The 20954-nt window shown below is 38.0% G+C and overlaps 1 protein-coding gene across 4 annotated transcripts in view; it reads right to left on the bottom strand.

Moving 5' to 3' along the window:
• The window catches only part of tmem117 (transmembrane protein 117), an 82155-nt gene that overhangs the window by 26040 nt on the left and 35161 nt on the right, over nucleotides 1–20954 (bottom strand). For all 4 annotated transcript variants that reach the window (XM_015382318.1, XM_015382322.1, XM_015382319.1 and 1 more), the window contains one exon: nucleotides 18034–18166. In XM_015382318.1, the coding sequence (XP_015237804.1) occupies nucleotides 18034–18166 (133 nt within the window). The remainder of the gene's footprint in view (nucleotides 1–18033; nucleotides 18167–20954) is intronic.

Raw genomic sequence — 20954 nt, 5'->3', positions numbered from 1 at the left:
GGTAGGAATGTCCTGATCCTTTATTAATATCGGATCAATCGGTCAAAAGCTAATTTTATCGGCTGGGATAGAAAATCTCCACTGTTTTCTTGCTGATAGAAATGTTCTGTTTCTGTTAAAAATTTTTGTAACTCACTGGTTAGTTTTACACGAGTCAATTGTTTTTATATCTGTTGTTGTTTACTTTTGTTCCCTGTTATATTATAACAATATTACTTGATCATTAAAATAAGTGATGAAAGCTGATATATTTTGTGCTGATATTGTATCGAGTAGGGATGCACGATATTGGGATTTTGATCGATATCCGATATGCCGATATTTTAAAACTCATGTAGCCGATAACCGATATCGATACCGATGTTAAAGCTGGACAAAAATAAGTAGTCATTGAAAATAGCAGTTTTGTTATCCATTTCTGACTCTTTGAAAAATAATATACTCAAATATATTTTCATATGCTGATATCAAATTGATTTTTAAAAACGCGGTATCGATCTAGTTTACTTTTAAAATCTCGTGAAATTTCATCGTTCTGTTACAAACTCTCGTGATATTTTGCACATTCTTGTGAGATTTTGTTAGTAAAATAGATCGATACCGCGTCAATATATCAACATATAAAAATATGGCAAAATATTGTGAATTTTCAGGGGATTTCGTAGCGTAACGATGACATATAGCAATATTTCATTAGTAAAAGAGATTGATATGGTGTTTTTAAATGGCAATATATCAGCATATGAAGATATTGTGATATTTTAATGTATCAATATTTTTTCCCTCGTCTTTAGAAGTTTTGAAGTCTGTAAAAAAGAAGTTTTAGAGGAAGAAGAAGAAGTAGTATTTTTTTTTTTTTTTTTAGACTTTAGAAACTCAGAAGCTGATCAAATATCGGGTTAAATATCGGTGGGGTGGCCGATGTCCGACATTCAGTTTTAAGGCCGATACCGATAGGGGGCCGATTATATCGTGCATCCCTAGTATCGAGGCAATATTGGTTATTATCACATTCTCAAAACTGCAATATCGGGGTCAAATCAGAAATGAAAAGTTGCATCACAGCACATCATGTATTTTAACACAAAAACAATGTACAAGGACTGTTATTTCATAATTATGGTGGATTCAAGATTATAGTTTAAAAATCCCTCTTTTCTAACACTGCACCCACCACTCTAAGCTTCTGTAACACAAGGATCTATATCAGGTTTGGACATTTGGAGCCAAATGGTCTATTCAGCGGGCCAAATATAATACTGGCAAACAGAGTTGGAACATATTTCACCTGAAACATTTCAACTTATCTAATATTGCATCCCAGCTATCCTTTGTAACTGTGATATACTACACATTATATTGGGATGGTAATTCCAATTCAACAGTCCACGAATCAGCAGCTCTAGTATACACTCACAACTATAATTTATAAGGTGTGATGCTGTGTGAGTAGAATTATTAATAAGGCTTAATTAAAAACAATACCTACTAAGGCAGTGACATAATACACTCAAGGAACAGAGCACGCCTTACAAGATAATTTCCATTATTCAATGGAAATTATGCAACACGTAAGTCTTTGATTACAACAACCAACATCATCCCTAGCTTCTAATCCAAACAAAAATCCTGTTGTTGGAGGTCTGCAATTAAGCCTCGAAAGTGAGTAGAATATGCAGCTGGAACCGGACAACTTAAGGATTGTATCATTGCACAACAGTAATAGTAGTGTCCTTATGTGTATGGTTTAAATAGAATAATAAAAGAGTAAGGTCATTACGTAGCCAGTACAATCCGCAGCTGCTTGCTCTTTATCTAACTTTTTTGTTGGATCATGAGTGAATTAACGTGAGTATTAGTGAGTATAACTTTTTATTATATAAAAGTCCAAAAAATGCTGCTCAAGGTCTGCACAGATAGTCATTTACTTGTAAACTTGACCGATTCAATGTGGTTAGTGGACAAAAATAACAAGACAAAATAGAAGAGCCAATGACTTTATAGAAGCTGAGAGCAACAGCACATCTGCAATGCTTCAGAAATGCAGGTGAAACTACTCTGACTGGCTGGAGTTGCTGCGTTCAGCTGTTATGGCTGACAGCCACAACACAGCACTTCCCTGCTACTTTCCCCATCTGTGGAACGAGGGGGGAAACTCCTAAAAGGACGACAGAGGATTGACGGTTCAAGCCCCGACTCCGAATTTTAGTGTCGTTGTTTCCTTGAGCAAGACACTTCACCTGCATTGTCTACTGATGGTGGTCAGAGGGCCCGTTGGCGCCATTGTACGGCAGCCCCGCTTCTGTCAGTGAGCCCCAGGGCAGCTGTGGCTACAATGTAGCTTGCCACCATCAGTGTGTGCATGAATGGGTGAATGAATGTAGTGTAAAGCGCTTTGGTCAAGCCTCCTGACTTGAATAAAGGCGCTATATAAGTAAATGCCATTTACCATTTAAAACATAGGTTCCTTTTTAAAAAAAAAAGGGGAAACAAAGATTCTGAAAAAAAGATAAGCAGAAAGTATAACCGTATACCCTGCTCATAACAATGGGGCCTAATTCTAAAAACGCACATTTTCTCAGACTTTGGAGCACAGATTTTCAGATTTCTGTACACAGAAATCCGGATAAATTTATAACACTATTGTGGAAATTTCTTGTTTTTCTTGTGTGTCGTAGAATATTCACACCCACTGTTACTGAGCTAATATAATTTAAGTTTGTCTAAGGGAAGTTTTACCCGCTAAAGTGGTCAATAAGCAGAAGCAAATGTTTTCTTGATGTGTAATGCGCCAAAACCTGCGCAAGATGTGAGCACTAGCAACAGTTCAGACTGATAAAAGCCCATCTCGACTTCGCACAGCTCAACTGGACTCGGTCTCTGTACCCTGCAGGAAACATGTTGCATTTTCATGGGCCTGATGATGGCTGGAGCTTTGATTGAAGCCCCACCTACAATTTTGAGCGTTGTGGTTTTTGGCACTATTACTAATCACTGTGTCACATTAAAAAATTAAAGAAATCTGTGTGACTCAGTAAGTGTAGAATAAATAAATAAATGCATAATCAAAAACAGAAACATAAATGAATAACATAGAGATCATCTTTTATGATCCATTTTATCAATTCATTTGGATTATTAACAATGAATAGTTTTTTTTATTGTTTTGCCTTTTACAGTTCATTTCAAATGTGCAACGAGGTTTTTTTTCACAGTTCAAAACATTTGTTTTTTTGCAGGGCTCTTGCCAGTGCATTTCAACATAACAGGACGCTATGCTCTCAGTTGTCAAAATTTCACTCAAATTCTGCTGTTGCCTTTCAGAGTAACAGCTGTGTCTTTGAACAAATTTACCAGCTAGTTACACATAAATTATTTAGGAAAACGATTTGTTTGACAGATAATTAGTCAGCATAATAAAAATGCAATTACTTGACCGAGTTGTACTTGTTTAGGTGTGTACTTCTAGGAGTCATGTGTGCTGGCTAGCATATGCTCCCAGCAGCAGACCAAGAATGCAACCTTTAAAGGCAGGGGTAGTGGCCATAGAGAGGTTCAGGGATTCAAAAAGGGCTTTTGTTTAAAGCCGAGCTGACCGCTGGTCTAACCCATGAAATGCAGCATCACTGTTGCATTCTGCAGGACACACATAGAAATATCAGGCTGTGTCAATCTAACATTTTGCATATATGGGAGTCAAAACAAGTCCCTCCACCTCATATTAAAAAAGAGAAAAGGCAAAAATAAATATCAATTGGCCAAGTGAGCAAAATGGTATAAGAAATAAAAAGAGGTGTGTGGAGCAGATAATATTAATTAAGAACAATTTTAAAGCATTTCTTTTTAGCAATGCTTTGTCCTTAAGATAGATGTATTTTTATTGTTATAAATCTGACAGCTTGAGAGCAACTTTCTTTGTCAATTCAATATATTGAGATTAGTGTATCCACCAGTTCAGATCATTTATATCCCAAGACGTAGCAGGGAGACAGAAAAGTGTCCTTACTTCCTGAAAGCCTCTCCTAGTGAAGAGCAAATGGCTTTAAATGGAAGACTTCTCCTCTAATCAGCCATCAAACGCGGAGGCCACAGTAATGACTCATTTTCCCATACCAAACGTAACGTGGATGTGTAGGAGTGTGAAAAACAGCAGGGGGTGAGCGTACAAAGTACACGTGGGCATGAGCTGTGCTAAAGACACACTGTGGTTTGCAAACTGCAATCAATTTTCATATCAGAGAACACCAAAAATTAAAAGACTCAGTTGGGTATGCAAGTAGTGATTTCTTTTTAGTATGATAGGCCTACTACAATCTGCTGTTTAAAGGTTCATTTATTTGAACATCAATGCAAAAGGTCAGAGCAGGCCATTAATATCATAATCTATAAAAATGCACACAAAGAAAGTCGGTGGATGCATTTGTGATGCTCGTAATGCTGATGATTTATCAACATAAACATGAACATGGCTGTGGATTTTAGGACTAGAGAAAACTGTTTTTTTTTATGCTGGGAGAAGATATGGAAAGTGCTGGAGGTCGACAGCTTGCAGCCATCTGTCCAGCAGCAGCTTCCCAGACAGCAATCAAAAAATAAAAAAAATTCACATACCAGCCAGCTCTGTGTTGTGATTGTTTTAGAGGCCCTAGAGCTCACTGTATAAACATAAATGATAATAATAATAAAAAAAACTCAACAAACATTAATTCACCTAGTACAAATGTTTTTGTTTCTTTTCAAAATATATATTGTAAAAGCAATATTTTTGTGTGTCTGCAAATATATAAAAACCTGCTGTGGACCTTAAAGCTTAAAGTGGAAGAAGTTACACATAAACAGATCCAAGCAAAGATTGTAACCCATATGACAGCTTCTACATAACGAGAAAAGGGCAGTAAAGCACAAATAAACCAAATCTGTCAAATATTTCCAAGCTAACAGCTTGTTGTTGACCCATTTCAACGAAAAAAAGTTAAAGGGCAGCGCACAGAACCCACTGTAAGATCCCATGTGTACGAGCAATGCAACAGGAGGCATGTGAATACCGCAACATGCTATTTATCTAGCCCTTTGTCCGCAGCATTAGCCCAGCTTAGCGCTAAACAAGCAAACAGACAGACAGACGAGGAGGGACTCGCACACATGCAGCACAAAGGATGAGCCAAACAAAGACTAATACACTTATACAGTGGGGTCTAATCCTGCTCAGGCGAGCTCTGCAATCAAAATGCCACATCCGACACTCTGCTCCTCATTAAACGCTTCCACAATCTGCAACCTCCCCATCCATCTCTCATCCTATATCCCTTCACTTCTAGGCTACAGCTCTGCTTTTTTTTTATCGTGGAAACTAAAAACAAGGAACAAGAAGAAAACAGTTGTTTTTTTTTTGACAATAATTAAGGGTTTATAAAATAAGCTTCCATCAAAGGTCATAAAAACTTCCATCTTTATTTCTTGTAAAGGCAGTTTAATTGCACCCATTGATGCCAATATCTAAGAAAAGAGCGTGTGTTGGCTTTCCATTTATTTAAAGTCTATTGTATATTTTAGATCAGTTATTTTTTTTTTGGTTTGGTTTGGTTTCATAACCTTGTGATTCATTTAGGGACCTATAAACCCCAGCAACAGCCTGTGGAGAGGTAACTGTCTGTTTTGACTGAAACTAAGGGGGCTGCTTTGAGAGGACTGGTCCACCTGTGAGTGCTGAGGGATGGCAGATGGATCCACTGCAGCCCGTAGCTTGTTAAAAAGAATGCAGCAGTTTAGGTAAATCTCCACTGTACCAGAAAAGGTTACTAGATCTGTGCCTGATTGCTTTTTGGAGGATTAATAATAGAGATGTACACTCACTAAATGTAGTGACAAAGTTACTATATTCTCAGAGTTAGTTGGATCTGTATGCAGAGCTGTCATGATATAGCTGGCAGCTAGGCCCAGAGGATGATACAGTTATCTAATAATAACTGCAGAAGTCGACATTCTTATAATGAAACTAAAGAAAACAGATCAGAGAACAGATGGTGTTGCCTTTAGATGCATGATACAGCCTTACAATCAGATTTTAAATCTGATAAAATAATAACTGAGATCTTTTCTGTCACAACAACAAATGAGTGCAGCTATGAAATTGTTTAGTAACTGATCAGTCAAGCAATATTTTTCAACTAACTAACTAATTTAAGAGATGCTTTAAGTGAGTTAGCATACCTGACTAAAAGTTTTGAAGACAAAACTACGACATTAATAATAATGCTGTGAGAAATTAGAGTTTTATCTTCTATAGTGCTTTTTATCAAGGCAGAAAGATGAATGCAATTTTCTATTTTTCTTAACTAAAACTAATTTCTTAGGGGAAGTCATACCTTCAAACCAAACACCTTGAAAAAGTGATTCAAGCTGTTATTTCTTCTCAGTTGGATAATTCTGTATATTGGAGTAGATAGAACATCCTTGTATCGCCCACAAATTGCCCAAATTCCAATCAGCTAGTATTTTAACAGGTACTTAAATACAAACGAACATATCTCTGGTTTTTGCTTTTTTTTCACTGGCATCCTGTTTGTTTAGAACTGATTTTAAGATGTGGTTGCCTGTCTTTAAAATATGAAATGTTTGGCCCGTTTATATCTCGGTAATCTTATTAAAGGGGTCATAGAATGATTCTATAGGGTATTTGGTGCTGGTCCTGACTAGTTGTGTAACATTGGTTGGGCTGAAAATGGCATGTTTGCTGTTCTATGAGCCCTAATGCAAGCCTGGTTAAAAGCCCTAGAATGAAATGAAAGGTTTTCTTCCTTTTATGGTATGCTCATGAATATTTAGATGAGCTGTGCGCTGATTGGTTGGTTAACAACAAGCAAAGCTGCTGAGCAAATACGCATCATAGCAACAAGCACTCATTCACTGAAACATTGAGATTGTTGATATGGTAGGGTGACCAGACGTCCTCTTTTTCCTGGACATGTCCTACTTCTCATACCTAAAAAAATGTCCGGGGGGAATTTCAAAATCGTCCAGGATTTTCGTTGACTACAGTGCAGCACGTAGTCGAAGTGAGCCATCAGCTCACTGATGGTCTGGGAACCCTGGCGGACGGGGGCAGGGAGCCAGCTTAGGATGGAGTAAACAAACCTGACCCGGAGTGCCAGTCCAGTCCAGTCAGCGGCCCAGTTGTAAACCCAACTGTAGGCTAAATAGCTGAACTGGTGTCTTTTATCTAACTATTTATATTCTTGGGCCAGTGAACCAGTGGGCTGGTCTGTTTGCCAATTTCGGGGCGTGACAAAACTACAGGCCAGAAACAAATTAGGCAACATACCCGAGTTGACGTCAATTCGGTGTTTAGAATTGTTAGATTTGTAGACAAAGTAGGCGTCGATGGGGTTTGAACTTCTCTGTACGTCTATTTCACGCACTGAACTATCGTTATTCATCTATGACAATGGCAACTTGGTTTTGTATTCTATGACTTCTTTAAAATTCACTCTCCAGTAAGAGCACTTCCATCAACGAAACAGCTTCTCTTAGATATTTCAAGATCCAGGTTAAAATTCAAATTTTATTGGGCTCAGTGGCGGCTGGCCAATAGAGGGCACTAGGGCACCGCCCCACCTGTCCAATGACCTAGATTAAGACATAAAAAAAAAGAAAAATAAATTATAAAATTAAAATATTTTGAAATGAATTTATATATATTTTTTAGATGTGCAAGATAAATATTTTATCTTTAATGACGAGTAAAGCAGTTTCGTTTTTTCGTCAAATTAGTGACATATTTCAGCCCAAGGGCATAAAAATCTTTGGTGATAGACTCTGGTTAAAAGTTGTACATGCGGAGTAGCTCCTCTGCAATACAGAAGTATAGGAGAGCTTAAGGCGCACTTCTTTGGCACCCTGAGGTAGCAGGAAGGTTAATGAAGGGCCCGGATGTGAAATCCCTCAAAAAACTTACCAAGAGAAGCTGGAGGTGAAGCCGTTTGGACCTGATCAGTCAAACACCAAAATTAATCAGCAGTCCAAAGACAGGAGGAGACGGTTCACTCTGTTTTTTTCCCAGGACCTGGTTTAGCTATGAGGCTTGGCTAACAGCATGGAGCGAGTCAACCGCTTTATTCTCCTGCCTTGACTGTCTGCCTCCTTTTTTTTAAACGTCAGGATCTGATTAAGCATGAATAAAGACAGGTAGGACTGATTTAAAGTATTTTTTAGAAAAGTAAAAGAAGCATGAACACTCTGGGATTCACATGGAAAATAAAATAATATAGTTTACTTTTTCTAGATGTTTGTTAATTTGCCAGTTCCTCTTAAATAAACACATTCTCCGAAAATAAATAGTTTTTATATGTGGAATTATCAGGCTTGCATTTTGTTCTCCTAACATTCAGAACGGTTTAACTTTTTTATGTATGGACTTTTGAGAGTGTTGAGACTTTAAATCTTTGCTCAAGATCCATTTCTACTGTTTGGCATCTGATTCAAACAGAGTTTTATATTCTCTTATAACAATAGTCATGCAGTATATTTGTTTTAGTCTCAATATATTTTCATATGTATTTTCTTGTTATTATTGTTTTGAACTTGTTTTATTTAATTCAACTGTAGAACACTTGCATATACAATACAAACAAGTTAAAATTGACATTTAAATATATTTTAAATGGNACTATGCCTCGCTTAAGATACGTCACGCACTCCGTTGCTCTTATTGGTTGTAGGTCTATCCAATTGAGTGCAGAGGCATTTTTTTCCTGGTTCGTTCAAAACACGCCCCATAATCACAGCTCTATGGAGCAGTATCAGACTCATATTCTGACTAGAATTGAGTCGGACTACGTCAGGCTAAGGGTGAGCAGATGTCCGGGGGAAATTTCAAAATCGTCCGGGCTTTTGGTCGACTACAGTGCAGCATGTAGTCGACCCACTGACAGCAGCCTGGACACCGGGGCGGAGCATACCGTCCCCTGCTGGCTCCCTGCCCCCGTCCACTGTGGTTCCCAGACCAGCCCTGGAGCTCGGTTCTAGTGCCCGATCTGAACTGTCATCGGATGTGAAATTCCTTAAAAAAACTTACCAAGAGAAGCTGGAGGTGAAACCGTTTGGACCTGATCAGTCGAACATCAAAATTAATCAGCAATCCAAAGACAGATGGAGACGGTTCACTCTGTCTTTTTCCAGGACCTGGTTTAGCTACGAGGCTTGGCTAACAGCATGGAGCGAGTCAACCGCTTGCCTTGACTGTCTGCCTCCTTTTTTTCAAACGTCAGGATCTGATTCAGCAAGAATAAAGACAGGTAGGACTGACTTAAAACACTTTTTAGAAAAGTCAAAGAAGCATGAACACTCTGGGATTCACATGATATAGTATACTTATTTTAGATGTTTGTTAATTTGCATGGTTCCTCTTAAATAAACACGTTCTCTGAAAATAAATAGTTTTTATATGTGAAATTAAATAAAGCTGACTAATAGCTTCTCCATTATTAAACTGGAACATTGTTTTTTCAAGTTTTTGACACACTATTGGACCATGCAAAACACAGATTTGCCTTCACAGAGCCTCAGAAGGACAACATTTCTGTACAAAAAGTAAATAAGTACATGAAATTATGGTTTGTTTTAAAATGTTTCTGTAATATTTTTTGGTGTTGGCATTCATATAAATATACAAGTGTGATAGCTTAGTATACGTTTGATTTGTTTATTTTGAATTTAGAGCCCCCCCCAGAGAAAACTCCAGTAGCCATCACTAATCGAGCTTGCATTTTGTTCTCCTAACCTTCAGAACGGTTTAACTTTTTATGTATGGACTTCTGAGAGTGTTGAGACTTTAAATCTTTGCTCAAGATCCATTTCTACTGTTTGGCATCTGATTCAAACAGAGTTTTATATTCTCTTATAACAATAGTCATGCAGTATATTTGTTTTAGTCTCAATATATTTTCATATGTATTTTCTTGTTATTATTGTTTTGAACTTGTTTTATTTAATTCAACTGTNATAGTCATGCAGTATATTTGTTTTAGTCTCAATATATTTTCATATGTATTTTCTTGTTATTATTGTTTTGAACTTGTTTTATTTAATTCAACTGTAGAACACTTGCATATACAATACAAACAAGTTAAAATTGACATTTAAATATATTTTAAATGGCTAGGACATGCAACAACAAAAAAAACTAAATTCAATCCTAAGAACTGTTGCTTGAGTTCTAGAGAGACATTGACAAACAGACATTTTGCATATAAAATTGAAAATGTATATGTTGTACACTTGTTGCTTAAATACTGCTCTAAGTAGTTAGTTTCTTCAACAGATGGCATGTTGCATTTGGCATTGATTATTTGAATACTAATTTAGATGAATAATTTAGCCAATTTAGCCACGATTTATCTGATATTTTTGTCAGCTTTACATGAGAGGCTTAGAGAACAGGTATTGATTTCAATAGAAAGAAATATTTGCTGATCTTTGGAATATTTTAAACCTAATGCCATAGTTGTTCACAGTTGTTGAATATTATTGTGTAGGTTTCTTTTAGTCCTCATTGTTTGTTGTTTGCAATTCAAACCTACATTTTTCAACACAATTGTTCTTGAGCAGATATTTTCTGATCTCAAACTGCATTTGTAATATTATCCCAGAGAACAATTGGGCCTTGTTCCATATAACGCGAGTGAAACACAAATTTTCTCACTTCAGCCTTTAAGGTAGTGGTAATGAAATCTATTTTGTTTAAACATATACATGTGTGTGTTTAATACAGAGGAAAAAATAAAATCTCACTTTTGTTTAAAAAAAGAAATACCATAATTTTGATATTTGGGAAAAATCATACAGATCTAGTTTAAGTGGTAAAATCTGATAATTACAACATAACTGATTATATTTTGCCATTTTGTTTATATAGTGCTATAAATTACATATAGAAGAGAATGAATACTTTTTGTTTGTATGGTGATTATTCTGCANACTGATTATATTTTGCCATTTTGTTTATATAGTGCTATAAATTACATATAGAAGAGAATGAATACTTTTTGTTTGTATGGTGATTATTCTGCATCGTGTTGGTTCTAATTTTGAAGTGGGGTCATGCATCAGGCCTCAGTTATGGCCTAGGGCCCCAATGGCATATAGAAACAGCCCTGCCTGGAGAATAAATCAAACAGCTACTCCGAACTTGTGGTCTTAATTCTTCTATTAGGTTGTCAGTGTGGTTGTGAATGTTTCAATCTCTAAATGATTATATAAAATCATCTATATTGAACTGCTTCCAACCTTCTAAATAACCAAATGAATGAGTTAATGATTTGAGCAACAGCCTTTTTTAAACCACAATGACATTTTTATTAGATGGCAGTTTTGTTATGGGGGTTAAATTACAAATAGTTTTTTGCCCCTGTTAGACTAACTCATTCTAGGGTCTATTGCACCATCTTAATATTGTATCTTCATTTTTTAGCAAGATTGCAGTCCACAGATCTCATGATATCACATCACCACATTAGTTTTTGAGTTGTTCTCTTGTGGAGTCGTCTAACAAGAACTCACTGCTTGGCCAAAAAACAAAAAGTGTCCTTAACATTCACATCATCTATGCAGGGACTGGATACAAGCTGACAGCTTATGACACTAAAGTGGGAATCTGATTTAGGCTAAAAGAGCTATTTTATGGTTTCTATTAGGACTAGACTCTGGAATGCAAGTACCTGTATTTATCTTTATTTTATACACTGCCCAATAAAATTAAAGGAACACTTTGAAAACACATCAGATCTCAATGGAGGAAAAATCATGCTGTTTATTTATACTGATATGGACATGGTGATGTGTGAGGAACAAAAGGATGCCACATCATTTGATGAAAATGAAAATTATCAACCTATAGAGGGCTGAATTCAAAGACACCCCGAAAATTACAGTGAAAAAATTATGGCTAGTCCATTTTGCTGAAATTTCATTGCAGCAACTCAAAATGGTATTCAGTAATTTGTATAGCCCCCATGTGCGTGTATGCATGCCTCACAACGTTGGGGCATGCTCCTAATGAGACGACGGATGATGTCCTGGGGTATCTCCTCCCAGATCTGGATCATGGCATCACTGAGCTCCTGGACAGTCTGAGGTGCAACCTGGCAGCGTAGGATGGATAGAAACATAATGTCCCAGAGGTGTTCTATTGGGTTTAGGTCAGGGGAGCGTGGGGGCCAATCAATGGTATCAATTCCTTCATCCTCCAGTAACTGCCTGCACACTCTCACCACATTAGGCCGGGCATTGTCGTGCACCAGGAGGAACCCAGGACCCACTGCACCAGCAAAGGTCTGACAATGGGTGCAAGGATTTCATCCCGATACCTAATGGCAGTCAGGGTGCCGTTGTCTAGCCTGTATAGGTCTGTGCATCCCTCCATGGATATGCCTCCCCAGACCATCACTGACCCACCACCAAACTGGTCATGCTGTACGATGTTACAGGCAGCATAACGTTCTCCACGGCTTCTCCAGACCCTTTCACGTCTGTCACATGTGCTCAGGGTGAACCTGCTCTCATCTGTGAAAAGCACAGGGCGCCGGTGGCGGACTGGCCAATTCCGGTGTTCTGTGGCAAATGCCAATCGAGTTCTATGGTGTCGGGCAGTGAGCACAGGGCACACTAGGCCCTAGGTACTAGAGGTCAGACACATTCACACCAGAGGCCTGCTGGAGGTCATTTTGTAGGGTTCTGGCAGTACTCCTCCTGCTCCTCCTTGCACAAAGGAGCAGATACTGGTCCTCTTGATGGGTTGTAGATCTTCTACGACCCTGTCCAGCTCTCCTGGAATCTCCTCCATGCTCTTGAGATTGTGCTGGGAGACACACCAAACCTTCTGACAATGGCACATATTGATGTGCCATCCTGGAGAAGTTGGATTGCCTGTGCAACCTCTTAAGGGTCCAGGTAGCGCCTCATGCTAACAGTAGTGACAGTTACCCTAGCCAAATGCAAAATCTGTGAAAAAGAGTCATAAAAAAGATGAGGAGGGGAAAAAATGTCAGTGGCCTCCACCTGTAAAGCATTCCTGTTTTGATGGTCGTCTCGTTGTTGCCCCTCTAGTGCACCTGTAGTTAATTTCATTAACGCCAAAGAAGCTGAAACTGATTAACAACCCCCTGTGCTACTTACCTGACCAAATCAATATCCCAGACATTTAATTAACTTGATGCTATACTCTGATTACAAAGTGTTCCTTTAATTTTTTTGAGTAGTGTAGTTTTAAGCCCTTGACTTTCATAGCTAAACTGGATAATTCTTCACTAAACAAAGATTCTGCAAAACAAAATCTAAGATTTAAGAAAATTGTATTCTAATTGCAAACACAAAAAAAAAACTACAACAACAAAAAATGAAAATTTTCGATGTCTGCCGACGCCAAAATCATTTTTGAATTAGACAAGCATAAAACATGCATTGTAAGTATTATTAAAAATTATTTTCATGTATTCAACTCCAGACAACTACAGTTTTGGAATTTATGAAAGAAAATATGATTCCTAGTTAGTAATAATGTTGCTCAAATCTTGATTTTTTTTTTCTTTTTACAGCATGTTACTGTCTCAGCTGAATTTATAGTTTAATTCTCTTTTTTTTTTATAAATAAAGAGGCCAAAGGAGTTATCCAGAGCAGACAAGAAACGATCTATTTAAAAGTTTTAACAGAGCAATACTTCAAGCATCAATGCCCTACTCCCAACTCCTCATTAGATCCACTCAAAATTCCCAGCTCCCCTCCCTCTACCTTCACACACTTTACGTCCCGCTTTTATCCAAATTATCCTTGATTAATGTATGCACCACGCACGGGGCCATCTTAATTAAATAACAACACCTAATTAGGGGCTGATTTTGGCTGGTAATGGTGCCGTAAGGCAGCAGAATGGGATCGTGCGGCATGACGGAACATTCATGAAGCCCCATCAAACCCCCTAGGCGGTCACACTCCCGTGGTTTCACACAAACAGTGCCCTACTAATCTGACAGTTGTATTAAAATGCAAATAGTCCAGATGTGAGAGCTTGGTAACAAGACTGGATTACAGTTCCCAGTGCCGTCACTGAGATCGGACCTTTTTATTTTCCACCCTGCTACGACATAAGCCAAGGAACAGGTAGTTGGCGTTGACCTAGAAGTGGCTATGCAAATATTGTCTCGCATTGTGTATGATTACACAGGCTGGAAATCTCTTTGAGCTGAGCGATAACAGCCCTGATGAATCCTTTTTACATCACTAAGCAGGAATAAATACTTGTCATCCAAATAGATATACAATCTCTTATCAGGGGTTGTTTGCTGCCCCAGTGCCCGCATGGTTCATCTCTTTTTCCTTGTGCATGTATTTCTGGGTTTAATTAAATCAAGCTCAGGTCCAAATAAAAGGTCAGAGAAAATTAAAGCATATTAATGAGCGGCGGGTGGGTACAGGGAAGACGACATCAGGTCAGAGAGACAGTGGGGCTACAGACACAAACCCAACCCTTTCTATTCTATCTTGGCACACACACAAACATTTTCCTGCAACTTGAAAGAAGGGCACGACACGAACTGTAGGGGGGTATGTGTGTAGCAGAAGAGCATTCCCCTTTGCAGCATTGTCGATTGATGTCAGAGCTTGAAACCCATGCTAAAATACCAACCATTAATGGTAAAAAATAAAAAAGATAATGAACAGAAACCACAGAAAAGATATCTCTTTGAGTCCCAATGACTCTAATTCCCATAGAGGGATAGCTTGAGCAACAAAGGGACACTTTTTCTTTGGGCTGTAACAAAAACTACAATGGTTTTGCCTTGGGTGCGGCAGCAGCGGCTGGAGGAAAAAGGAGAGCAATGCAAACAGGGTTTGGACATAGATCAAAAGACTTAAGTTTCACTGCATCATCAGAGCTAGAGCCCTTTTTCTCCCTCTCTCCATCACCTTTTAGCTCACTTCACAGCATTAATGCTGCTGCAGCCTTGAGACAGTTTTTTTCATAGGCAGCGTCCTGGCAGAAGGTGGAACTTGCTCTTAAATGTCAGTCTTGAACAGAGATGTGAGCATTAATGGCTTTTGGCAGGGTCTGAGTCTTCGGCGGACAATCTGTTGGAGCGAAGAGGGAACGCGGGCAGGGAAAGATGGGACAGGAAGGTGTGTGTGTGGGTGAGAGCATAGTGCAGAGATGAGCTCAATGCTCTGATGGTGGTGGGTCCAATTCCTTTACAACAGCGCCATCTGTCTTTACAAAGAGAGCTACACAAGAGCTCTAAATGCTTTGTCAGTTAATGTGCAAAAGCTAAATAGGAACTGCATTATTGTTCTTGCAAGGTGGAGCCATTTGTGAAAGCTAATAGAAACAGTGCAAAGAATGCTTATCGTATTGACAAAGGTTTGGTTTTTATTTTTTAGTTTTGACTTCTGATTTTGAAATTTATTTTAGTTTTGAATTTGTTTTTCAGTATCTATTAAAATAATATAAAAAAAAATGATTGAACTTTATTGATCTCACATTGGAGAAATGTTCCTCTGCATTTAACCCATCCCCTTGGGGAGCAGTGTTGGGTAAAGGTCTTGCTCAGAGAGTCAGAGTGGCAGACTGTGGGAGTGGGGCTCGAACTCAGAACCCCAGGATTCCAAGCTCTATGCCCTCACCACTAGGCCGCCACTCTCCCGTTCTTTGTTAGCTAGTTTAGTTTTTATTTTTTGAAAATGCTTAGTTTCTGCTTAGTTTTTATTAGTTTGACTTATAGTTTTAGCCTTTTATGTAATACAAATTGCGTACTGGTGGCAAGACTAAAATAAGTAATAAATAATTTTTAAAAATCTCAGATAAGGACAGGCCGCTGCAACAACACATATTACCTGACTGCCATACCTGCCATGTGCTGGTACAGTGAAAAAAAAAACTAAAACTGCAACCGGAAACTAGACTTCATATTAAAACTTTATGATAAAGACACACACACTTTTCTCTTAAAATTATGTTATTTTTTATTTGTTTTGTAAACTCTTACCACAATTTCAGTTAGATTTCAGGTTGTTTTTTTGTGCAAGGTGTAGTTTTTTTTTCTATTTCAGTTAGCAGAAATGCTTAAGAGTTCTAGTTTTTCGTCTTTTCATTTGTTTTAGCTAGTGATAATAACCTTGGTAATGAGGCTTATATCTCTAAAAGTGTCAGAGAACATACTATGAAGAAGTTTTCACACATTAAAGGACAGCTCAAAGGTGAGTTGTATTGTTTTAAGTAGCAAAACAGTATACTACATTTTAATCATCTCACTAAGCGATATAAAAATCCATCACCTGTACACAGACTGAAAGGCAGCCAAGAAACCTTAGGGTAACTTTGGAGGAGCTACTTAGATAAACAACTCAGGTGGGAGAATATGTCGGGGGAATTAACTATTAGTCATGTACTTTACTCCATGAATTTGCTTGTTATTGCAGAGTGGGAAGATATAAGTCAAAAGACAGCCATGAGAAATCCTGTTTATCACAAGGCAAGCTGAGTGGATATCCCAGATTTAGATTAACGCATTGACATGTATAAAGTTTAACCCAGCAGACTTAGAGAAACTTTATTGTCATTTTGTATACATAGAGTGTATACAAAACGAACTTTCTATGCATACAGCTGTCAACAGTGAAATGAACATAACCATTTAAAAAGTGCAGCAGTGGTGCAGCAAAAGTGCAGAAGTCCCAATCTAAATTATTTTGAAAATCAGATTTCAAAATTGTTACTCAATGACTCCATTATTGAATAAGCCAGAGTTTGGGTTATTTTACAAAGAAAAATGTTAAAAATTTTCAGTCTCAAAGACATGCCACTATAACTGCAGAGAAGATAGTTCAAATTGTGTAGAGTCCACCCCCCCAAAAAAAGGAAAGAAAACACTGAAATATATGTTAACACCAAAAGGTATTGGAGATATGACTACTCCTGGAAGATACAGTGAACCTCTATGTTTAACGAATATCCAGGTATCACCACATAAAACCCTCTAAGAGGAAATCCACTATCAGTCTAAAAGTGGGTCTCCTTTTTCCTGACATTTAACAGCCGAAATAGAAGCCCGTATCTAGATAAAAAGGAGAATCCTCTTTGTCACAGAAGCACTAAGTGCAACTGGAAATGTAACTTTTTCCTGAGCAGCAGCATCCATCGTCCCAGTGGACTTGCCCCTTCACTTTCCTTTTTTCTGGCCAACTAGAGAGAAAGAGCGAGATGGATGCATGTGTCACAGAGTTGGTCAGAGTGACAGATGGGCTGATTACGCAAACACATCTCCCTGGACAGACACACACACACATATATATATCTATATATCTATATATATAGATATATATATAAACACGCCTGTAAGGTAATGTCATTCATCTATCTGCACATTCTGCATAGCTAAAGCTATTTGTTATTATAGAGAAAGAAAATAAAGCACAACATTACGGACAGATTCCATTATACCAATGGCTTCTTTTGTTTTGTTGACTGCTTGTACCTTTTGTCTAGGCTGTTTTTTTATGCAACCCAAAGGAGCAAGACGGTAAATCATCTCATTCTGACCTTCTGTCTGGCTGGCTGACTTCAAGGGCATGTTTTCTTTCCTTTGGATGGACACGCTGCAAATGCATAAACGGATTCCTGTCATGCACCTGATGTGCGGATGTCAGGCTTCGCTGTGCACATGGCAGTTTCCCAGCAGGTAAGAAGCTGGGCCAGCAGGTGAAAGAATTCCCCAACATATTGTTTCAGCCAGACAGGTGTCAAAAGAATTAAACTTGATCATCTGAAAAAAAATGCTGGCTCTAAAGGTGATTCTTCAGGATAACTGTGCCCCCTTTTTACTTATGATTTAGTGTGTTTTAAAAGTCCAGGCTGAATGTCTCTCTTCAACAAGACGTTAAAATCAATTAAACAACTGCTGAAAAAGAAGTGTACCTATTCTAACAAATGAGAAGAAGCAAACTAAAGAAGGACATGGAGCAAAGGTGAAAAGAGTTAAATGTCTTACTCCATCCCTCCAGCAATCAGCAGGAAGAGATTGTAGATGTGTGAGAAGATGAAGAGGAAGAGGATGGTGCTGAAGAACATGGTCATCCAGGAGCCATGATCCTCACGGAACATTTTCAGGCGCAGGTATCGACCTAAAGAGAAGCACGACAAGGACGCCGCTGTCAGTGGCCGGTTCAAAGAGCATGTCAACACATGAGAAATGAGGTGACGGATGATGAATTAGTGAGGGAAATTAATATTGTCTCAGTCATGCAGAGATGTGCCTTTCGGGTAATAAAATGTTAAAACATCCTTTTTTCAATGGTTTCACTTTGAAAATGGTCAAGAAAATGTGTCTTGCTTTAGTAACTCTTTTTACAGATGAGTTGATGGCTCACAATTTAAAACATTGTTTGGGATTCATGGTATTTCTTTAAAGCTCCCCCTGAATCAAACGTGCAGGGAAGTGTCTTTCTGGCACAGCATGAGATATTTAGATCTGCAGCCTTCTGCAATGAATATATTATCAAACAAGCAGAGCTCAAGCTGACAACTGGGTTTGAGGTACCGCTGTTCGCTAGTTGCTGTTGTCTCAGCTTTGAGACAAACAACTAAATTATGTCTTTAAATCAAGGGCTCATATTTTGTCCTGCTCTAAATGGAAAGCATAAATCACTCAAAGATCTGGCAAATGCCAAGTGTGATGCAATTAGACGTGCATAATGTAATCGCACAACAGCTGCCGCGTCCTTGATCCACCACCCACTCTCCTAATAGAACACAGGGAGTCTTACAGTCTATTCACCATTAACACCAGTGAGACATGGACAGCACTAAGTTAAGAAAAAGATTAAATAAGAAACTACAGAGAAACACTCTGATGGACAGCCTGTAGCAGTAATCTAAAATATTCACAGTAGGACCAGGAGTGTCATTTTACAAAAGGAAACAATGGAAAGAAACAGACCAGCATTTAATTGGATCCATTGTTTCCAAGGTTTTAATCTTTCATCTCTTTAAGATCACCCTTTACTTGCTTTATCTGCACTAGGGGTGTGGGGAAAAAATCCATTTGGTGATACATTGAGATTTTTGGCTGCCCAATATAATATCTATCTTTCAGTTCCTAATATCGATTTAATAAAAAAATACATACATGTGAAAAAATTAGGGGAAATGGGCTACCTCTGCACCCCCACTCTAGTAAACACCATATTTTGCTGTGTTTGATGGACATATACAGCACTTGCTTTTTTGTCAATGCATTTCATGGAGTAAAATATTGCAATTTCATGATAAAATCGTACTGTAATCCAAGTATCGTGACCTGTATCGTATCACAACAGACATTCCATTATTCACCCCTAATCTGTTCTTCATGCCTGACATTCTGCTTAACAGTCAGACAGTCAATGTTATGCCCATGATCCAACTCAAAAAGTAGTTACAAACCAGAAACCACTGAAATTTTTTGTGGAAAGAAGTAGAGTATATTTACTTGATTGGTGTACTTAAGTTCATCTTTTTAGTAAATATACTTGAGTATATTTTGGGTTGGGTACCTATACCTTTCACTCCACTTCATTTTAGTCACATATTGTACTTTTCACTTCCATTTCTTGGAAATTGGTCTTTTTTTCCCATTTGGCTCAGCTTAACTTTGTAATTCAATGTTTCTGTTTTTATTTCTTGAAATGTGATTGGCCACAATAATGTTCTCACAAAGTTCATCCTTAACCCTCTCAGGCTCAAATCAAGTTGTAGCTGCAGGAAAAATCTGATATTTGGAGAAAATGATCATATGGGGTAGTTATATACAATTCAGACTTTTTTTTTGAGAGAGACCTTCACTTGAAATGAATTCTGGGATGTTGCAGATTTGCAACAGTAGCCTGGAGTGGTAAATTAACACTGAAGACTGAATCTGATATGAATGTTAACTTTATTTGAATGTCACAAGCAAAAAATTAACAAAACAAAATTCGAAGAAAAAATGTTCTCTCACAAAATTAGAGACAACTTTTTCTCGAACTTTTTCTCCACCGACATCTTAAAATATAGGCAAACTAGTAGATAAAGCATGTAGCATCCATTGGTACCTGTTTGGGCACACGTTGCAAATCCACAACATTGAAATCGAAATGCCTTTGGTGAAAAACCCAGAGGAGATAAAATCTACTAATTGGCATGTGTCATATCTATACACATTCATGATTTGTCTTATGTAGTATTGATTTCAAAATAATGGAAATTGGTAGTGATACTTATATGAAATTGGTGCTTAGAAAATCTGTTTCAGTGACACCAAGGACTCAGCCATGTTGAAAGTGAGTCAGCAGTGCTATCTGGTGAGCTGGAGAGAAACTGTTTGTTGCAAATGCACAACTAAGTCCTTCTGTTGTACTGCTGAGTAACAACAGTTCTTAAAATATGGATGTGGAGTAATTAGCTAAGTGGCATGTGGCTGTTGCAAATCTGCAACATCTGCCTGGAGAGGGTTAAGAACAGGTGCCCGGGATGGTTTAGTTATTTCTCTTTTTCAACACACCTGGGTCAAATGGTAGCTCTGTATCAGGCACATGCAGATGTTTGACATGCTGAGGAGGTAGTAATTACCTCCAGGGAGAACAAATAAAACCCAATCTAATTTCCACAATTGTGGGGAAAAAAAGGCGCAGACATCATTTGTAGATTGCATTTTTTCTGAAGCATGAGTTGTTGCCATGTGGCCAAGTTGTTCAGTAGGATGAGTTCTCAAAGCACAGTTATAGTTTCTTTGTGGTGACACAGTGGATCATTATATTCTTTTAGAAAGACTTAGATATTGTTTGTAAGAATTAAAAGAATTGGCACTAGGCTGGTTTAAATATTATTTAACTGACTGATTTCAGTTTGTTCACTTTAAGGATAAATCTTCCTCATGCTCCCGGATTACCTGTG

Source organism: Cyprinodon variegatus, unplaced genomic scaffold (genome assembly GCF_000732505.1).
Source record: "Cyprinodon variegatus isolate N-32 unplaced genomic scaffold, C_variegatus-1.0 Scaffold255, whole genome shotgun sequence".
Lineage (NCBI taxonomy): Eukaryota > Metazoa > Chordata > Actinopteri > Cyprinodontiformes > Cyprinodontidae > Cyprinodon > Cyprinodon variegatus.
This window is presented reverse-complemented; position numbering and strand designations above follow the sequence as displayed.